Source organism: Vipera ursinii (assembly GCF_947247035.1).
Source record: "Vipera ursinii genome assembly, chromosome: 2".
NCBI lineage: Eukaryota > Metazoa > Chordata > Lepidosauria > Squamata > Viperidae > Vipera > Vipera ursinii.
In genome coordinates, this window is record NC_139513.1 from 27686308 (window position 1) to 27706864 (window position 20557).

The 20557-nt window shown below is 43.3% G+C and overlaps 1 protein-coding gene across 1 annotated transcript; it reads left to right on the forward strand.

Moving 5' to 3' along the window:
* The first annotated feature begins 1545 nt into the window (after nt 1-1545).
* LOC310636555 (sodium- and chloride-dependent creatine transporter 1-like) lies at nt 1546-20142 on the forward strand. Its single transcript, XM_083356493.1, has 12 exons — nt 1546-1677; nt 3582-3837; nt 4384-4516; nt 5444-5578; nt 5792-5895; nt 7318-7442; nt 9308-9420; nt 10812-10949; nt 11565-11667; nt 11841-11941; nt 17012-17182; nt 18241-20142. Exons 1-12 carry the CDS (start codon nt 1629-1631, stop codon nt 18385-18387), a joined length of 1575 nt encoding a protein of 524 aa, XP_083212619.1. The 5' UTR covers nt 1546-1628; the 3' UTR covers nt 18388-20142.
* Nucleotides 20143-20557: the final 415 nt, after the last annotated feature.

The window sequence follows — 20557 nt, forward strand, 5'->3', positions numbered from 1 at the left end:
TCAGCAGCACCTTGAATCTCACCCGGAGGGCAACCGGAAGCCAATGCAGCTCGCAGAGTAGATGCAATGCTGATGACACAAATACTAATTACCTGTACCTCTTCAACAAGAAGCATTGTCCACTTGTGACTCTACATCTCTGGGTTCTGGACAGTCTTGGACCTTATTCCAGGTAGATGGGAACCGTTTGGGTTTACCCAATAGAAAATGAAAAGTGGTTTCTATATATTTAGTCCCCAAGGCAGTCACCACCCCTGCCTGGATTACATGTATCCTTTTTCATTGAGGCTCTTGAGCCTAGAGAAGGCAACCAGGGAAAAATACTTGGGGCTCGTGGCCCCAGTATATACAGGAATCTCCTTCTAGAATATGTCAGCAAATGTTTTTAAAAATCTTATGTGCCCTACGGGAGTACACATCTGACAGTAGATGGGAAGCGGTGTGCCTCATGGAATTGGGACAGGTCGACAAAGAATTGAAACAAAATAATAATAATAATAATAATAATAATAATAATAATAATAATAATAATAATAATAATAATAATAATAATAATAATAATAAAAATAGCATATGAAAATGCTTGGGTTGCATCTTGAAAATACTTGCAAAATTGCTAAGTTCTGAACAGTGAACTCTTGGAGTATTAAAATGATTCAATGTTAGGATTACCTTTTTTCCCCTTGCTGAGATAGAATAGACACGGGTCTGTGCACATTCTTTTTATTTTCCCAGTTTAGATTTGAGAGAGAGAGAGAGAGAGAGAGAGAGAGAGAGAGAGAGAGAGAGAGAGAGAGAGAGAGAGAGAGAGAGAGAGAGAGAGAGAGAGAGAGAGAGAGAACACAGTCTGAAAGCATTCAGGTGGATGGTGACTTATATAACACAGTGTTTCTCAGCCTTGGCAGCTTAAGGATGTGTCGACTCCCAGAATTCCCCAACCAGCCATGGAAAATAGAAAACTTGTTCTAGCAATTATGCTGAAAAAAAAACGAGTTGAGCAGCTTCTGTTCAAATCTCATTTGAATTACAGCCTGAATTTACAGTACTAGGTGGATTTGGGAAACTCGCTATCTTTCAACCTCCCGTTTGAAAGAGGTTAACAATGTGAGACTGTCCTTCAAAGGTGTCAAGACTTTGTGAATGTAAATACCTTTTAAAGATTGCAAAAATGCCGTCGCTGCATCCAAGGATCCAAGGCTTCTCTACTTGTCCTAGTATGCTTCACATGCAATAAGGAAAAATAAATCTACATCTTCCCAAATTCTCTCTCCTGTAAAATGTACAAAAATGCACTGCAGCAGGAAAGGGCTTAACTTTTTCAGATTAGAGGACAATGTCTGTGTCTTTGACAGCAATAATAATAATAATAATAATCTGCTTGGAGGTGTAATCCCATAGCTCATTCAAACGGAGAAAGCTACTCAAAGCCTAAAGCAAGATAGCAATTGAGATTCCGTAATTTCAGCACCACCACCAAAAGGACCCTGCAAACACTCCCAGCTTCTTGAAAAAGGGACAGAGTACTGACTCCCTTTTTCTGTGCAGGTGTCTTTCTGATTCCTTACCTGCTGATCGTTTTCGTTGGGGGGATCCCTGTCTTTTTCCTGGAGGTGGCCCTGGGACAGTTTATGAAGCAAGGTGGAATTTCAGCCTGGAACATTGCTCCCCTGTTTAAAGGTAATGGCTTCGGTGACGCTGGTCTCTAGCTTTCAGTCACCTACTAGATTCAGAAGTAGCCGGAGCTGTTGCGAAGCTGAAGATGTGTTACAACAGAGTATTAAAGCAGGCAAAGTTTATTTGTCTTGCAGAATTTCATCTAAGAAAATGTTCTAGGCCCATGGGTAGGCAACCTCGGCTCTTTTATGACTCATGGACTTCAACTCCCAGAATTCCTGAGTCAGCTATGCTGACTCAGGAATTCTGGGAGTTGAAGTCCATGAGTCATAAAAGAGCCGAGGTTGCCTACCCCGAGCTAGGCTATATTGCTACATTGTAAAAAGTGACAAAGCGGCTCTGTTGAATTTACAGAGAACCAAAGAGCATCCATCCTTTTCCGTACACTATCGTGACGACTCCCTCATCTTTTACGATTAGGCAGAGAGGATAAAATGAAAGAAATCATTGGTGTAGGAGTTAGGGATCTCATTAAAGGCCATTCCTACTCTTCCCAAAAGGTCAGTCTTGCTCTGCACCTTAACAATGTAGCGTGTCTCCCCCAAATGTTCCCCACACCACATGCCCCCCCCCCGTGTTCTCTTGGTAGCACCTACAAATCTGGACCACAAATATTAGAAAGAGGACAAGATGGGGGCCAAAAAATTAGTGGGTTTGGTGCCTTCTCTTGATCCTCCAGCTATTTGAAGCCCAGTGTTCAAGGATTTTACCGGACTTTCAGTCTTTTCACCAATTTAATGTGGAAACTAATTTCTGAAGCACAGAGTTTGAAAACTTTGCCACAGACGTTCTGGTGGAAATGGAAGTTTAGTGTCCAGCCATTGTTAGTTGGGCGGAAAAGAAGGAATAGTAGCTGGAGCAACCTGATGTTACTTACCAATAGCTCGTTCAAAGCAAGGGACGCACAGGCTTGTGTGGATAGAGCCTTGCTTTGGTACCAGTGTAAAACTCCATCACAGTGATGACAGGGCAGCCTCCTGGAGATAAGGTGGTCATTTGGAAGGCAGCCAGTACATCACACAAGTTAATTTACACTCATGCTCCAGATGTGGACAAAACTATTTTTCTGCTGTTGTTTTTTCCCCCCCTGCACACTCCTATTTGGCAGCCGTCTTTGTATTTTCCCCAAAGCTGCAATATGTACGCATTTTGTCTTCCTGGTACTTAGGGCTGTCCTCTAATTCTAGGAATGGCTATGTGTCATCTACAAACACACTGAATATTATATTTGGTCCAGGATTGAGTGATCCTTCGGTATCGTTTTCTAGAATTTACAATTATAGGGCTGTCCAGTAGATGGGATATAAAAGTCTTTAATATTGCAGTTCTTCAGCTTTTCCCAGGCCTAGTGAAAACAGGATAAAAATGGGAAATAATAACATTAATGTACCGTATGTATAATGACAGTGATGAATTCACTTTTCCTAGGGGCAGAGTTTTTTGGGAGTTGTTGACATGATATAAACACAATCCGGACTGTCTGCTATATAGATTTTGCTTGAAATTCAGATGGGGAAAGAAGGTTGAGCATAGACACAGGACATGGTTTCTACATGCAACACTTTAAAACTGCAGAAAGCAAGAACTTTTTTACCAACTTATTCTTGAGTTTCTCACATTAAGAAAATCTAACTGGGGGTTGGGGGGGAAGCTAGGGACAATTATGCTTACCGTGTCTTTTTCATCTAATTTAATGTAAGAGCGCATTCAAAATATTATTTCACATTGTCTCCATATCCGTTTCATGAGGTACAGTCCCTTCTACCATTTCAAGCTTCCCTACTTTGCTTTTACTTTCATTCCACTGCCATTAGAGACAGGGCCTTAGTCTGAGGGTGTGACATTCCATCAATAGACACCCCCCCACACACAAATGCCTCAGGCTCTAATCAGCTGTTTCTCTCTAGGTTTGGGCCTGGCCTCCATGGTTATTGTCTTCTTCTGTAACTCTTACTATATTATGATCCTCGTCTGGGGTGTCTTCTACTTGGTCCACTCATTGACAGAGACGCTACCGTGGGCCACCTGTGGCCACTCGTGGAACACTCCCCAGTGCACCGAGCTTTTTGGTTTGAGCGACTGCGGCAACAACACCCAGAACGGCACCACCAGAAACTGCAGCAGCCTGGCTGACCAACGTTCTCCTGTCATTGAGTTCTGGGAGTAAGTGGGTGATAATGTTTAGGAGGCACACCTGGTGTAGATCTCCATGGAGAAAGGCTTGGAGGGTGGGGAAATCTGTGGCCTTTTCCAGTGCTACCAATGCACACCTCCTAGATTTTTCTTCATTGGCCGGCCTGGCAGAGTTGCAGTTCAGCAGCTTATGAAGGCCAGACCTGAGGAAGAATGAGTTGAGGAGGCTTCTTGGAAGCCCAGTAGAGGGAAGGTCTTGTGAGCAAGATAGAAGGGAAACTACAAAATGGAGGGAAAATTGGTCATGGAATGATTTGAATAAGAGGAACTCAAAGGCACCCGAGGCAGAAAATCCAGCAAGGAATTCCAAAATACTAAAAATTACACTCAATTAACTATTGACTACTTGCTTACTTTTAATGGTTTCAGAAAATCTGAAATCTGTAAATCTGATCTGTCCTCTGAGCCAGACCCATACATGAGGAGAAGCAAATAATTTCCCACAGAAGAGGTTTTTTCCCCTCTGTCTTTCTTTCAGGCTGGGCCTTCTTCTAATCTCCTTCTTCATTTCCTCAGGAACAAAGTGCTGCGTATTTCAGGGGATCTGGCTGATCCAGGAGAAATCAGCTGGCAGCTGATCCTTTGCTTGCTTGTAACTTGGGTCATTGTTTATTTCTGCATCTGGAAGGGGGTCAAGTCAACTGGGAAGGTAACGTGTGTGTGTGTGTGTGTGTGTGTGTGTGTGTGTGTGTGTGTGTGTTGTTTCAGTGAAAGCTTATGCAGGTGGCCATAATGACACTGAATACAGGATAAATTCTTTAATAAGGATTCCATTATTTCTGAATGTTGAAATGCCCTGCTTTTCATTCTGAAACTGAGCAAGCTAAGTCTCTAGATTTCCTGGCCTTGGAATGAAATTTGATATCTTGCTATTTCCTCTTCAGACCTAATGGAACTCATACTTAACTGGGTTTTAAAAAAAAAAAACATTTCAAGGAACTATTTATTAGCAAGGCAAATCTATTTCTACCCTCCTCTGACCTCGGTTTAGCAACAGTCATTATGTAAGAAACGCAACGAAGGTAGGAAGAGGGTTGCCTAACCAATTCTTCATCGTGAAGTACTTGCAAGCAAATGTTGTTTGTATTTCCCACTGGATTGTAAAGCTGCCTGCTGTACAGTGTACATCATTCTTTGGAAATAACTACAGATAGCTATTGGGGGTCCAAGGGTACCGTTCCCTGAAAACGAAGGGCACATGCTGTGTTTGTGAATTGCAGAAAAGGAAGTGAGCCTGACAAGGCTTCTAGCAGCCATAGACTAGGGTTGGGTTTTTTAAAAATTTTATTTGATATCGTCTTTTTACATGCTTTATGTTTGAACACAGTCCTCATTCTTTATCCCCTTGTTTCTCAACCTGGGCAACTTCTAAGATGTGTGGACTTCAACTCCCAGAATTACTCCAGCCAGTTATGAACACTCGGATAATAGGATAGAGTAGATAGCTACTCTATCCTGTTCTCTTGAGTGTTCATCGCTTGTGACCCATTGCGTCAAATGTAGTCCGGGATCCAGGTAGGGTGGTCCTCCAACTAAATACAGTTGTGTAATTTCTAATCCTCTCATTGGCTGGCAGGTGGTTTATTTCACTGCACTGTTCCCTTATGTGGTGCTTATCCTCATGCTCTTGCATGGAGTGACGTTGCCTGGCGCGCTGGATGGGATCATTTACTACCTGAAACCTGACTGGTCCAAGCTTGCTGTGGCTCAGGTAAGAATTTGGGTGGCAAATGGGATGAGTGGAGAAAGTTATCATTGGGGGAAGCAGTTGGGGAAAGGATGAGGCTGTAGGCAATGTCTCTGCAGGAAAGAAAGCTCTTGCATGCAACCATTGCTGCCCTCTGGTCACCTGGTCAGGCCATGCAAACCGAGTCCTGCCCCCCCACTAGTGGGGTTTATACCACAGCTGTTCCCCTCATCCCAGGTATGGATTGATGCTGGTACCCAGATCTTCTTCTCCTATGCTATTGGGCTGGGAGCCCTGACCGCACTTGGCAGCTACAATCGCTTCCACAACAACTGTTACAGGTGAGATCCCACATCACGTACAGATAGTTCTGAGAGCCAACCACGGAGGTGAAAACTTTTGGAATGGTCTGAATCCTAAAAAAAAAAAAATGTTGTCCCTCAAAAAAGAATCTTTAAAAAGTGGCATTAAGTCAACCTAATCCCATTTTCTCCTTCTCCGTGTCCTTAAACCAGCATATCATCTAACAACACACTGATTTTTTTAAGCTTTGTGTGCTTTCCGTTAAATTCCATAAGTATATAATTTGACACAATGTGTAGCCAATTGACACCAAGAGAAATCTCATTTCTTCACTTCCCTGAAGTTTTTTTTTTTTTAGTCCTTCAAGTTACAATATTGGAAGCGAAAGGAAGCAATAAGAGTGTAAGTGGTATACAATGATTAAGGATTAAGAAGTTTCAGCACGTACTCCAAGGTTAGCTAAACAAATTATGCAGAAGACAAATTACGCTTGATTTGCATAATTTAAATCAGTGTTTTTCAAACCTGGCAATTTTAAGATGTGTGGACTTCAGCATGTTAGCTGGAGAATTCTGGGAGTTGAAATCCACACATCTTAAAATTGCCAAGTTTGAAATACACTAGTTGAGCTTTTCTTCTAGCAGATTATGAGTTTTGTCGGGCAGAACTGTGTTGGGATTTTTTTGGGGGGGCGGGGGCAGGGAGGCGTAGAATATAGCTGTCAGTGAGCCTCCTTGCTAACATTGTCTCGGCTATCATTTTATCTCAGTTTCTGCACACAAACATCTATTCTCATCCAAGAAGCTTCTTCGGCTCTGACTGGATGGTGGGGAATGAAAGGATTCCTGCAGCCAAGCAGGCTCCACATACATTTGCACTACTCAGGTCACCCTGAGGACACAGGTGAACCTCCAAATGGCCTCAACGACTCTCCAAAAGAAGGCAAGTGACCAGCTGTGTGCAAGGAATATAAATCCTTCCATTCCTCACCAGCCACTCAGAGCTGAAGAAACTTCTTGGATGAGAAGCAAAACGTCTTCAAAGGAAAACGAGAGAGTCCAGTTGCCTCCTGAAAAAGCACCTTTGGGATAACCATGACCCGGGTGGCTGAAAATCTCCAGAGAAGAGAAACGTCTTCAAAGAAAAACAAGAAAATCCAGTTGCACCTTTGGGATATATTCTGTAATCTTAATCAAAAGAGCAAGGCTAGGGTATTTCCATAATGTGTGTTCAGTTGTGATTGTGCATTATGTGTGTGGGGGTTTTTTCCCCCACACAGCAATCACTGCTACGTTTCCAGATCAAAAGAATCAGGCAATTTCCAGGCTAATTGGAATTATGGGCCTTCGGGCGAGGCAGAAACAGAGCAGGTCCTCTGTTGTTGTCCGGATAAGGGAGGAAGGTTGAGGACGTTAAGGATCCACTTCTGGTCGTATTGATTCATCCGTTCCTCTCTGCAGGGATGCATATCTCTTGGCTGTGATCAACAGTTCCACCAGCTTCTTCGCTGGCTTCGTAGTATTTTCAGTATTGGGCTTCATGGCATCAGAGCAGGGGGTAGACATCTCCCAGGTGGCAGAGTCAGGTAAGGAGCAGCAGTCAGAGTTTCCTTCCATTCCCTTCCTGCCAGTGGTTCCCCCACCTTTTTTTTTTATTCGAACCTGGGCCGACTGCGTCTTAAGCAGTTGTTTTAATTTTTGAAATGATCATATCGGTCTCCCTTTACTCTTTGTTAGCAAGCCAAAAATTTTTTTACACAAATATGAGCTGCCCCTGCTGTGGCTACTGCCTGTAGATGGCCTTGGGCTAGGCTGAAACAGGAAATAAGATTTGTCCCATGTCAGGGACTAAGCAAGCATATTCTGAATGCTTAACAAACATTTCACACACACACACACACACACACACACACACACACACACACACAGCTGAAGACACCAGCCTGAAGATGACGAGTGGGACCTCGTCGAAATGTCACCAAGACACTATCAATCTTACACGGGAAAAGACCCGAATACGCCAAGACCTACATACCTGTACCCATGAAAATCTATGAATATATGTGTGTGTGTGTGTGTGTGTGTGTGTGTGTGTGTGTGTGTGTGTGTGTATACATACACACACACACACACATATACATATATCATATATATCATATATATAGGTAAAGGTAAAGGTTCCCCCGCACATGCGTGCTAGTCGTTTCCGACTCTAGGGTCCGGTGCTCATCTCCGTTTCAAAGCTGAAGAGCCAGCGCTTGTCCGAGGACGTCTCCGTGGTCATGTGGCCGTATATATATATATATATATATATATATATATATATATATATATATATATATATATATATATATATACATACATTTGCTATATATATATATATATATATATATATATATATATATATATATATATATATATATATATATATATGTATATATGTATATATGTATATATGTATATATATATTCAAAGCGGTCAGTCCTAGAGGAGATCAACCCTGATTGCTCTTTAGAAGGCCAGATCCTGAAGCTGAAACTCAAATACTTTGGCCACCTAATGAGAAAAAAGGACTCACTGGAGAAGAGCCTAATGCTGGGAAAGGTTGAGGGCAAGAGAAGAAGGGGACGACTTCGCAACTAACAACAACAAAGAGTAAAATACAAAATACAAAGCAAATAGCAGTACACGATGGGGAGGGAAAAGGGAAAGGAAAGTGAGGGGGAGAAGGAAATAAGAAAAAAAAAGACATTGACTTCTGACTTCCTCTGTTGCAGTAGAATGAAGCATTACCATCGAGCCTCAAGTTTTTACTTTTCCATAAGAGTATAAACTAGCCATTTCTGTAACAACAAATCAATCTAATCAGTAAAACCCAAAAATCAAAGTTTCCTTTTTCCCCCCCACCTCAAGCACAAAGTCCAGAAGCAGTCTCCATGTAGAAACAAAAGTACTCATATTCTTGAGAGGCAGATTCTTTCAAGCGTTTTGCACAAGTGAAAGTACCTCGATAGTCGAATGCCTGTTTTGCATCTGCATTCCTTTAAGAAAGGATATTAACCAGAGGGCTAGGAAAAACAATCCCAGGACCAGAGGTGCCCAGTCTTACCTTCGCGTAGCTTTCAGTGCGGTTCCAGGATTCCTTTAAATTAATGTAAGCAGTGAATTGTATTTTTGGATATGATTGAAGGTAACTGAGTTAAACGTATTGAGGGACAGTGGTCTTATGAACTCTATTCGGTGAATGCCGTTAAATTTTGATCAAATTAAAAGTAAATGTCTACCATCTGAAAACTGAGCGTGGACCTCGGTCCCAGGAAAATTGTGAACTCCTTGCTGAGACCTTGAAAGCCTCTGCCGAAGAAGATGGCCTTCTTCATGAAGTCAGTTTCTTAGATCTTGAAAGACTTTTCTGCACTCTCCATTCTCAAGTAATGTTTTTCTCTTACAGGTCCTGGCTTGGCCTTCATTGCCTATCCCAAAGCCGTAACGCTGATGCCACTCTCTCCACTCTGGGCTACCCTGTTTTTCTTCATGCTTCTTGTCCTGGGTCTGGACAGCCAGGTATCCATTTGGGGGGTTGGGGGGTAGGGGGGGTAGGAAAAGGTAGAAAATAGAGATGGAGATTTGCCAGCTTTCCCATAATAATCCCCCCGGCTTCCTCCTGCCATTGTAGCACATGGATGTCCAGCCTTTTGGCTTTCCTGGGCCAGCCACACTGAGTGAATTGCCTTGGGCCGCCTATAAAATATGTAATACAGTTAATGTATACAAATCACATAATGATGGTAAAAGTTCATGATCTTGTGGGGCCACATTACCAGCTGTCCAGGGCCGCACGCGGTCTGTGACTTGCAGGTTGGACCTGCCTTGCTGTACCGTCACTTTATCAACTAATTTGATAAAGTGTTTCTCATTACTTGAGGATCAGGAATACCCTTGCTGCTGTCCACAATTATAAAAGGAAAGGGATGTCAAGATAGTTAAAATCATGACCTAAGTGACCAGGAGTGAGGAAGAAAGCATTTAACAACTTTGAGGTTTCTCTTCTCTTTCAAGATAATTGTACTCCTTCATGCCACAAAATCCAATTTCTTCTTGAGGTCAAACATCTTTCCTACCAGGTTTCATCTGCATGTACATGATTGTCATACATTGGCTGGGCTAATTAGGCTACTGCTGGGCATGTTCAAAGGGCTCTGTAAGAAGAGATCGTTCATACCACTTGTGATATTTCTGGCCAAAGTGCCATCCTGTCGCCTAAGAATCAAAGTACATTGCAATAGAATGTGAGTGAATTTAGATCTGCATTTTTAAAAAATCTAGCAGTTCAGAGGGACGTGGTGAGAATGCGCAGCGGTCACACATGAAACACATCATCTACTGTGGCTCCAAAATGACGCTGTTTTGGATCTGAACTCCCATAATTGCCCTCCAACATGGTCCAAAAGGATGCCAGCAGCAGAGGAATGATGGGAATCGTAGTCTGACACAACTAAAAATGACAGGCTGGGTCAGATGTTATAAGGTCAGGGTAGTGGGAGGCTACCCAGAGTAGATCAGGGCTCTTGGGACATTGCCAAGGAGATCGGGGCATCTGGGAGAAGCACCAAAACTCCACTCTTGTTTAAGGTGCTACCCGTGGGGAAGGCACAAGCAGAGGTTGGACTACAGTTGCGTAGTCATGATCACCAACTTGACTATGTTTTTAAATCTCCCATCTGGTGAATGTCTCTGCTGGGGGACCACAAGCCCCGTGCCCAAGGGTGTTTTCAGCCCACCAATTCTGCGTCTCCCGCATCATTTGAATTAAAAAGGGGTGCAACCCAATGCCTTAGTAGTCGCCCATTCTCTTTCCCCTTTCCTTCCTTCCTTCCTTCCTTCCTTCCTTCCTTCCTTCCTTCCTTCCTTCCTTCCTTCCTTCCTTCCCTCCCTACTTGTTTGCTTCTTGCCAGTTTGTGGGCGTAGAAGGCTTCATCACCGGTATCCTAGACCTGTTTCCACAGCCAGCAGCAGCCTCACCTCGCAGGGAGATCACGGCCGCCATCTGCTGCCTTGTCTGCTGTGTCATTGATCTCTCCATGGTGACTCAGGTGAGTTGAAGGCCGGAAGAAAGACTGTCCTTTTTGTAAAATGGACTGCTAGGGGGAGCTTTTAATTGTAAGCTGCTTGAGTCTCTCTGAATTGGCAGCCTTATGAATCTATTATGACCATGACCATCAGGCTCCGGGGCTAGACGCACTCGCAGAAATAACCATTTTAGTCATCCAGGGAGTAGTAGCTTACTTTTATTCTTCCACAAGGTCTATTGCATGTCTGACAATCACCCCAGGCCACTCTTAAAAGGGCGATTCGGAAAATGCCGAATAAATATATGAATGATTAGTATTCCCTTCTCCTCTGTGAGTCAATCAAAGTGTTCTGTTAGCAAAAAAACAAAAACAAAAAAAACAGTGGTATTCTTTCTTTTGAGAGGGGGCATCGGAATTTCATTTTAATGTGTGCCGTCGTGCATACAGGAACCTGATAGTAAAGGTTGTCTTAATCTTAAAAGAGTGAGGCAGAGAAGCTGGATGGAGCTCTTGGGATGGGCTGTTCACACACGCTCCGACATTTTCTCATTTCCTTGCCAGCTTCATACGCCTATAAACAATATTGCTCCGAATGGCTTCCTTAACTGGCTCCTCTCCTGTGTCCTGTGCCTTTAGGGCGGGATGTACGTCTTTCAGCTCTTCGACAACTATTCAGCAAGTGGAATCACACTGCTCTGGCAAGCCTTTTGGGAGTGTGTGGTGGTTGCCTGGGTTTATGGTAAGTGGAAAGCGGGAGGCAGAATGGAAGAAAAGTCAGCATCTGCTTGCCATTCCTCACTTTCTCCTCAAGCCCCGTTTCGCCCTCCCCGCTAAGAGAGATCTAGAGAGCTCACCTGGACCAGGTAGGAGGAAAAGCAGCAGTTCTTCCACTTCCTTTTCTCTTCTTTGCAGGAGCCGACCGCTTCATGGATGACATCGCCCGGATGATTGGGTACCGGCCTCTGCCCTATATGAAGTGGTGCTGGCTATTCGTTACTCCTGTGGTGTGCGTGGTAAGTCTCGGGAAGAGGGGAGGTAGGGATGGGTGCAGAATGGGAAAAAGGTAAAGGAGCCCATGCGCATTTTACTCCCTAGTTCCGTGGTGGTGAACCTATGGCAGGCGTGCCGCAGGTGACCCGCAGAGACCTCTCTGTGGGCACGCGCACCGTCGCCCCAGTCCTAGGCCTTCAGCTGGGTTTTAAAAAACCTTTTCGCTTTAGGCCTCCGCCGCCGTGTGCAAAAAAACAAAAAAAGGTTCAATCAATCAATTTCAACTTCTTGCGGGGGGGGGGGAAGAAAGATCTCACAAAGTTGGAATTGATTGATTGAACTTTTTTGTCCCACCCAGTCTGCCATTACCACTGCAGCCACGCCCACCCAATGGACCACGCCCACCCAATAGACCACGCCTACCCAGCACCCAATGATACATACTGTCAGAATCCATTTATATCACATTCATAAATGTATGTTTAAAATACTGTGCCTTCCCTGGATTCTGCCATTTCTCCGAGGGGGAGAGGAGAAGGTGTTTATTCAGCCTGGCCGGAGACTGCATTCAAGGCCCAGGGAAAACCCTTTTGATCTTAGGATGACAAAGGAGGGGAAGGGAGGGGGGATCTGGTTTGTATCTCCATTTGAATCTGAAAAGGAAGGAGGCAATAATCATAAAGACACGGGAAGTTCCCTCTTTCCCACGAAAGGGTTGACACCGATGTTTAATTGATGTGGGTCTGACCAAATGGGTTTTATGGGGAGGGGGTGGAACCGGGAAATCTTTATAAAGTATCAAGTTGTAACACAATGCCAGATCCTGTCTTGTATTTCCACAACCGATCACATCCTAGTAAAACCTCCTTTTGGACAAGCCCTGGCTCCAAGAGTTCTTTATTTTCCTAAGATGTGAATTGGGGTGGGTCCTGACACATAAGTGGGTTTTGGGTTGCAGTTTGGGCACTCGGTCTCTAAAAGATTCGCCATCACTGCCCTAGTCGTTGCCGGCGTCAAGGGGTGGTGCTCATCACCGTTTCAAGGCCATTGAGCCAGCGCTGTCCAAAGACATTTTCGTGGTCATGTGGCCGGAGCAACACAGAGCACCGTTACCTGCCCGCCGAAGTGGCGCCTATTCATCTACTTGCATTTGCATGCTTTCAAACTGCTGGGCTGGCAGGAGCAAGGACAGGAGCTCACCCCATCACGCGGCACTCGGGTCTTGAACCCAGAATCAGAAAGGCCCTTCTTAAAGTTGGACCCTATTTAGGCTGTTTCTTTTTTTTTTCTTCCCCCAGCCGGTTTTTAAAAAATGAGCTTGATTAAGGATCAAGGTTATGCAATACCTCAATCCTAGCCGGTGGCAACTTGACATTTTGCTGAGCACGTTGCATTCAAAGGGAAGTGCTTGCCCTTTCCTTTCCCTCCCATTCAAAGGTTACTTTGTGCAATCCTACAAAATAAGGATATTGGATGTCCTTGAATTTGTTTTTTTGTTATTTTTTTTTAAAAAAAGAGTATTTTGTTTCCAGACCTTCAGATTGCCTCCTAGTTCAACAAATTGCTGGCACGAGGGCTTGGTGCTTTTTGCCAAGGATCTTTCCTCTCCCTTTCGATTCCCCAAATGCCATTTGGCTGGACTGGCAGCAAAGATGAGATGCAAATGTCTCCTGACAGGGAGGAGGGGATGCAAAAACAGTAAAATGTTTCCTTCCAGGGTAGAGCTCCCATCCAGGTTGAGATGCACGTGTCTGCATCCATGCACATAAATTGTTATTTAAAACGAGAAAACAGTTCAAAGATACCTAAATGCAATCGCACGCCTCTAGGCACATCTCTGACCCTGAAACCTCTTATGAAAACAATGTAATTCTCACATGTCTGCCTTTGCTTTGATGTCCACGTGGCAGCCGGTGCCTATGTTAGCCATCTACGTTAGAGGACGAAACCCTGATGATTTCTGAAAATTTGGTTTCCTTCCCTAGATTTGAACTGAACATGCCAAGTGCTGTTTCTAGACTTCTAGCCCCTGGCACAACTCTAATGCTCTTACTCATCTATCTGATTTATACAGTTGTCACTCACCAGGCAACCAGGCAGTTAAGAAATTTTTTAAAAAAAATAATAATTAAGAAATGCATCAGTCATAAGAAGGACCGCCTAGAAGCATATGCGGTGTGCTGGGATCAATCATTCACATAACACAGACCAGCATGTCCTAGTGGCTCATGGAACAACCTAGTCCAGCACTCGAGGGGACAGCCAGATGTTCAGGACTTTTTTTTTTAAGAGGGTTGAGGGTATCTGAATTGGGAAGGGATGCTCCTGCTACAATTTGTGCATAGAATTCCAATTGGCATTTGTACTTCCAGTTTTTCACTTTTTTTTTCCCTTTTCTGTAGATGTGTAGATCAGCTTGTGCTCTAACTCTACTAATAGCTGTGATACAGCTGTGTGGGCAGGGAAGGGGCAATATCCTGAGCCGTGGTGGCACAGTGGTTAGAGTGCAGTATTGCAGGCTAATTCTGCTGACTGCCGTGAGTTCGATTCTCAAGGGCTAAAGTTTGACTCAGCCTTCCATACTTCCAAGATCGGTAAAACGAGGGCCCAGATTGTTGGGGGCAACAGGCTGACTCTGTAAACTGCTTCGAGAGGGCTGTAAAGCACGGTGAAGCGTTATAGAAGCCTAAATGCTATTGTTAGTGCTAAGTGCTAATTCTCCCAAACTCACCATTTTTAAAAATATCCTTTTAATCACTTATCAGTCTGTACTGATACCAGAATCTGAATCAATATGAGAAGTCTTTTTTTATGTATCCTAGCAAGCAACCTTTGGACAGCAAATTCCCCCCCCTTTCCTTTTTTGGGGGGTGGGGTGGGGAAGGGAAGATAGGTTTATTTATTCATTCATTCATTTGATTTGAGGGTTTGAGAATCTTTGAGAAGTCCACATGCCTTTTTATTATTCTTCAATGATCTCAGTGTTTTCTTGCCCCCTTTCTGCAATGCTTTTGAAAGGGTCCTGAAAGTTGGGGCAGAAAAAAATGGAGAGCCACACAAATCGGAGGTGATCCACCCCTCTTAGGTCGTATAATGATGCGCTGCAGTCTGGTGGCAGAAGAATCTGAAACTTAAGGACATAGGCAAATTTACAAAGAGGTGTAATTCAAAATGCTTCTGCTTTTGCATTTGCTCAACCACAGGGACATGTTCAGGTCTATTTTTAAGAAGAGAACCCTGTTATTGCACTCAGCTGGTGAGGCTGGAGTTCATTCCCAAAGTTTTCTTTGTCAAGTGTCCTCAGTTTGGTGCCCTTCAGATGTGCTTGATTATCCACTATGCCGGCTAGCAATAGTGAGAGCTTGGGTTGAGAAAAATTGCTGCAAAAGCTTGTTCTGCATTACAGCAAACCAACAAAGAAAAAAACAACAGTCTGTCCTATTTTTGACTATAGCCTTCCCCTCCTTGTTTAAAAATAGCCCAGATATCTGTATCATATTCAGTAGCGATTACATTTTTGTGAATTCTGGTGGGAATTGACCTGCTTTGGAATTCCCAGAGCAATGTGTTCATTGAAACATATGTTGCCTTTGGATGGTGTATTGCCCTGAATTTTGCAGTACTTATAATTCTTGCTTACAGAATGGACCAAAAGGCTTTGAGAAATGCACATTTTAGTATAAGACACATTTAGAAGTTCATTATGTTAACCCAGTAGGGCTCAGGGATACACAGTATAATTTAGGAGAACATTGCATTTAAAAACAAGCCCTTGAACACAGTTTAAATGGATTTTTACATGTGCAGATGTGGGAAAGACATAAGACTGACTGACTGACTGCTAAAATGGCATGAGGTTATTTCTACATATTGACAGGTCAAATTTCCCATTGCATACAGATACTGTAGTGACACATTCTCTGCTCCTGTCTAATGTTCCTTTTTTACCTAAGAATGTATTCTACAATCTACTCTGGGGATGGGCAACCTAGGGGTCATTTACCCCCCCCCAAACAATTCTTTGAGCCTCAGAGCCTCTTTTGCTGCTAAAAATTGATGGCATGCTTTTCAGACGTTTTGAAATTGGAATTAGTCAAAAAATATAAACTAAAACCTAAAAAGAGGTGATGGTTGGCAGGCTTAAGAAGCTCACTCCCCTGTCCATGTATCCAACACTGCTACTTGCACTCACTTCAAAAGATGTGTCACAACTGACAGTACTATGTTGGTGCAAATGCATACTATTCCTCTTTTTGTGAACCTATTTGAAAATGATCCTGTTTCAATGAACACAGGAATTGCCTTGCTTTCCTAGAAAAAAAATTCTTTCTCTAAACCTCAAAAAAGATAAATCAACGTGAATTACCAATTACGTCACGTGATGTCGCGCAACATATCAGAGGTTTTTCTCTGTTGCCGGCAATGGGGTGGGCGCGGTTTTGGAATGATGCGTCCGGCCCGTGGGCCGGCAGTTTGACACTCTTGATTAATGCATATAAGAAAATATGCATTATACATTATGGTATTCTGTTCTGCTGATGATGAAGATAGGTACAATGTGTGTAATACAGAGGCAATATATTCAACCAAATCTTTATTATGTTCATAGACTAGCATAAAAATAACACATTAAAAACTGTCAAACAGTATATTGCTAAAGGGTAAGAAATACATCTTTTAAGCCAAAAAAATAAGTGAGTTCAAAGCACCTAGCATTTTCAGATGCAATTCCTAGGAGCAGAAAAAAAACCTTTGTATCTAATATTTATTGAGGTCAGAGCTAGATGTCAGAAATTCTTTCCTTCCCTGACTGGAACAATTTTTCAATTCTTTACAAGATGTCTGCTTCAGAAATTAAAAATAACATTACGAAAAGCCATTTGCCTAAAAGAGCAGAATGGGGTGAAGTGTAAAAGTGGTACAAAATGTTGACAGTTGAAGGAGTGTTCAGTTGGTAAATAGATACCTCAGTCATTAAAGCTGAAAAACTAGAAGGAAGCCATTTTGAAATTACTTTGATCTTCACTTTGGTCTCTTCTCTTTCCCTCCCTGTCTCCCTCCCTCTGTCTCTCTCTTTCTCTGTTCCTAATCAGGGCATCTTCCTGTTCCATGTGGTAAACTACCAACCGCTGACTTACAACAAGACCTATGTCTACCCCTGGTGGGGGGAGGCTATTGGCTGGATGCTGGCCCTTGCCTCCATGCTTTGCATCCCCTGCACTGTCGCTTACAAACTTCTGCGAAGCAAGGGCACCTTCCAACAGGTGAGTATTAATAGCTCATCTCCACCTGAAGCCCAGTGAACAATCTTGCTTGATTAGGCTTGTCTGTTTGGGACACCTGGAATTCTGCATGGTGTGAGAACATACTATTGTGAGGCTAGGGCAGGGGTAGGCAACCTTGGCTCTTTTATGACTTGTGGACTTCAACTCCCAGAATTCCTGAGCCAGCTATGCTGAGGGGAAAGGGAGAGGTTTCCAAGCTGAGCCATGCTGGCTGAGGAATTCTGGGAGTTGAAGTTCAAGAGTCATGAAGGGGCCATAGATTCCCTCATGCTGGCTGAGGAATTCTGGGAGTTGAAGTCCACGAGTCATAAAAGAGCCAAGGTTGCCTACCCCTGGGCTAGGGTGATGGTTTGGCTCCTCCTTGTTCAGACATAGTTTATATTTCCTTCTCATGGCATGATTGGTCAGTGATCTTGCAGATATTTTTCAGTGAGGGAGCTGTGCTAGTCTTTGAAAATGCTTGTCCAAAACTTGACAACGTGCCTATGAACAAGACCTGCCATCTCATTTGGCAGTTAAGATGTTTGCCTGCTGGTCTATTAAGTATAGCCACAAACAAATTCTAGGGTGGTTAGCCAGAGAAAGAGAGGATCTTCTAGAGTTGGCTAGAGTTCATAGAATGAAATTGCAATTGTGCAAAGCCAAAATAAGGGCAAGATGCAAGAAGATGCACCATTGGTAGATCCAAGAAATGAAAGGAGATATACATCGGGAATTCTATCCAGAACTTTCAGAAAAATCTGGGTTTATCCTGCCTCCTAACTTATCGTTTAGTTCTCATTTTGCGCTTAGTTGTGGCTTTTGGACAGTTGTAAAAGAGGCCTTTGAGTTTTGGGGACAATAATTAGTTGATTGATTGATTTGTGCCTTTAAGGAATATCAGGCCATTCTGCAAAAGATCTTTCAGGGCAACAGCATAAAAACAAAAATTAATCCAAGCAAGATATGACTTTCAGGTGACTAAATAAAATTGAACAGATTGAGGTGCTGCCTTGAGTTGATCATTGACGCCACTGCCTCATTCATTTCTCCCCCAGCGCTGGCAATTGCTGACCACCCCTGTCTGGGGCCGCCACCACCTGGAATACATGACACCTGAAGCAGAGACAAAGTTGCTGCCACCACCAGACAGTCTTGCTGCAGCCCCTCCAGAGAAGGCTACGCTTTTTGAGACTGTGATTTAACATCTCTTGCCCTCTCCCAGTAGGAATAACACAAGACCCACCCCCTGCCCCCCCAAGGTCAAGTGGAGAGGGAAGAGGCCAGGGAGGGGAGAATGGGCATAATGGTGGGGGGCAGGGAGAGAGAGAAAAGTCCCTTGCAAATTAGAAAAAAAAACATACCTTGCCCTGTTCCACTTTTGGTTGCATTGTGCTCCCTATACTACTCAGCTCACCAGTGAAGCTCTTGTGATTAATGAAAAGCTATGAATTGGATTTGCTCAATCTGACAGGTAGAGGTGCGGATGCAAGCAATGAAAACAACCCCCTTACAGTTCCAAAATTGTTTTGAGGTTTCACTTCATCCTATCCTTCCAGTATTAGCTTTCAGACCTCAGGTTAGATCATTCATTCCCCATCAGAGAATCATAGGGTGTGGGAAAGGGACTGTGGAGATCTTCTCTTCCAAATCTCACGGCAGGAATCTTTATGCTCTCCCAGACAAATGGCTGTCCAGTCTTTGCTTGAAAACCTCCAGTAATGGCGCCTCCATCACTGCAGAGTTTATTAGTGCTTCCCACTATCACAAAAGCTTCAGTGGTTCAATTTCCCAATTCACCCAGTGCTGCTTCTAGTTTCCTGGATTCAGTCTCTGCATGGGAAAAAAAAAGCTTCGGCCAGCTATAGAACCAATGTAACAGTAGCTGATTAACAGGCTAATCCTGCTCATCGTGTTGCAATTCTTTCCCTCCCTCCCCACTCTCCAAAAGAAACAGAAAAGGACCAAATGCTTTCCATTAATCTCTGACCTCTTTTTTCGTGGATTATTCCCTGTCTCTCATTCCTACGTCTTTGGTCCAGGTTCAGTTACGCTGAATCTACCATATTTTCATGTAGTAGTTACTTTCTGGAGTGGGAGAGGAGAACACTTCTGTCACATAGATCTCTCTGTCTGTCCCTGCTGCCTTCATATTTCCCCCTCTGCCATTTGGTCTTGGTCAAGGGCATTGCAAGTGGGTATCATGCTTCCTAAAGTCACTGTAACATCTGGAATCTTCCTCCATCTGAAAAAGGAGAAGGAAATCTCTCTGCATAGGTAATATCTGGACCCTAAGAATCTGAAAAGTTTCTCAAATAACTTGATTGCTGGTTACATCTCTCCATTTACAAGCACAGAGGAATCTTACAGGAGAAACTGTTAGCATGCAAACTCCTTAATAAAGGAGGCATCTATTTCTGTTGGAATGCCTATAGCTTTACAATCCACCCAGCGGGCAGAAATTCAACAAGGCAAATGCTACATTAAGGTTTATTTATGCATTGATGCCCGAGATAAAGTTGTGCTACAAGAATGATACCAAAATAACAAACTGGAATCTTGGGTTGCCTTAATGTGAATGCATTATGACCATGAAAATCCTTTTTATGGCAACTAACTAGAATCCTAATTGCTCACATTGTGAAAAACTATCCTTTCTGAATTTCTGCCTATAACAAAGATATCAGAGACTTTAAGAAAAAAATACAGCAAGCAAGCAAGCAAAGCTGCTTGCCTAGGCATCCTTCTTTTGCACATTATAGATACAACCATGCTCTGCATTACTCCAATGTATGTATTTGTAATATATGAACGTTTGTGCCAAATTGGGCTGAGCTCTCATTTCCTGCCACATGTGAAAGCTGTAATCACCTCTGCAGTCCTCCTAAGCCTCATTCTCAGCTCCCTATTTCTGTTTTCATTTTTTAGCAATTGCATATGCAAAGTGATACTGATCTGGCTTCCAATGATAAATACAAGATATGTTCTCTACTGCGCTGAAGGCATCTTTGTTAAGCTGTCACTCACTCACCCACCCAACCACCCTCTCGGGCCTGTACTCTTTTATTCACCAGGAATCAGAGGTAGGCAACCTTGGCTCTTTCATGACTCGTGGACTTCAACTTCCAGAATTCCTGAGCCAACATGGCTCAGGTTGGAAACTTCTCCCTTTCCCCTCAGCATAGCTGGCTTAGGAATTCTGGGAGTTGAAGTCCACGAGTCATAAAAGAGTCAAGGTTGCCTACCCCTGCACCAGGTGAACCAACCCTTTGCATCATTTCTCATGCCCGTGTCCAACTTTTCGTTACGATATGACACAAATTACAGGTAGTGTTAAAAAAAGGAAAAGCTTTTATTGTACTCTGTCCTGCATCC

What these genes read in the sequence shown, in the direction of transcription:
- LOC310636555 (XM_083356493.1), top strand. Translation starts at nt 1,629, where the DNA reads ATGAAGCAAGGTGGAATTTCAGCCTGGAACATTGCTCCCCTGTTTAAA. An exon ending in CATTGCTCCCCTGTTTAAAG is followed by an intron (nt 1,678 to 3,581) that starts GTAATGGCTTCG and finishes GTTTCTCTCTAG; the next exon opens with GTTTGGGCCTGGCCTCCATG. An exon ending in CCTGTCATTGAGTTCTGGGA is followed by an intron (nt 3,838 to 4,383) that starts GTAAGTGGGTGA and finishes TCATTTCCTCAG; the next exon opens with GAACAAAGTGCTGCGTATTT.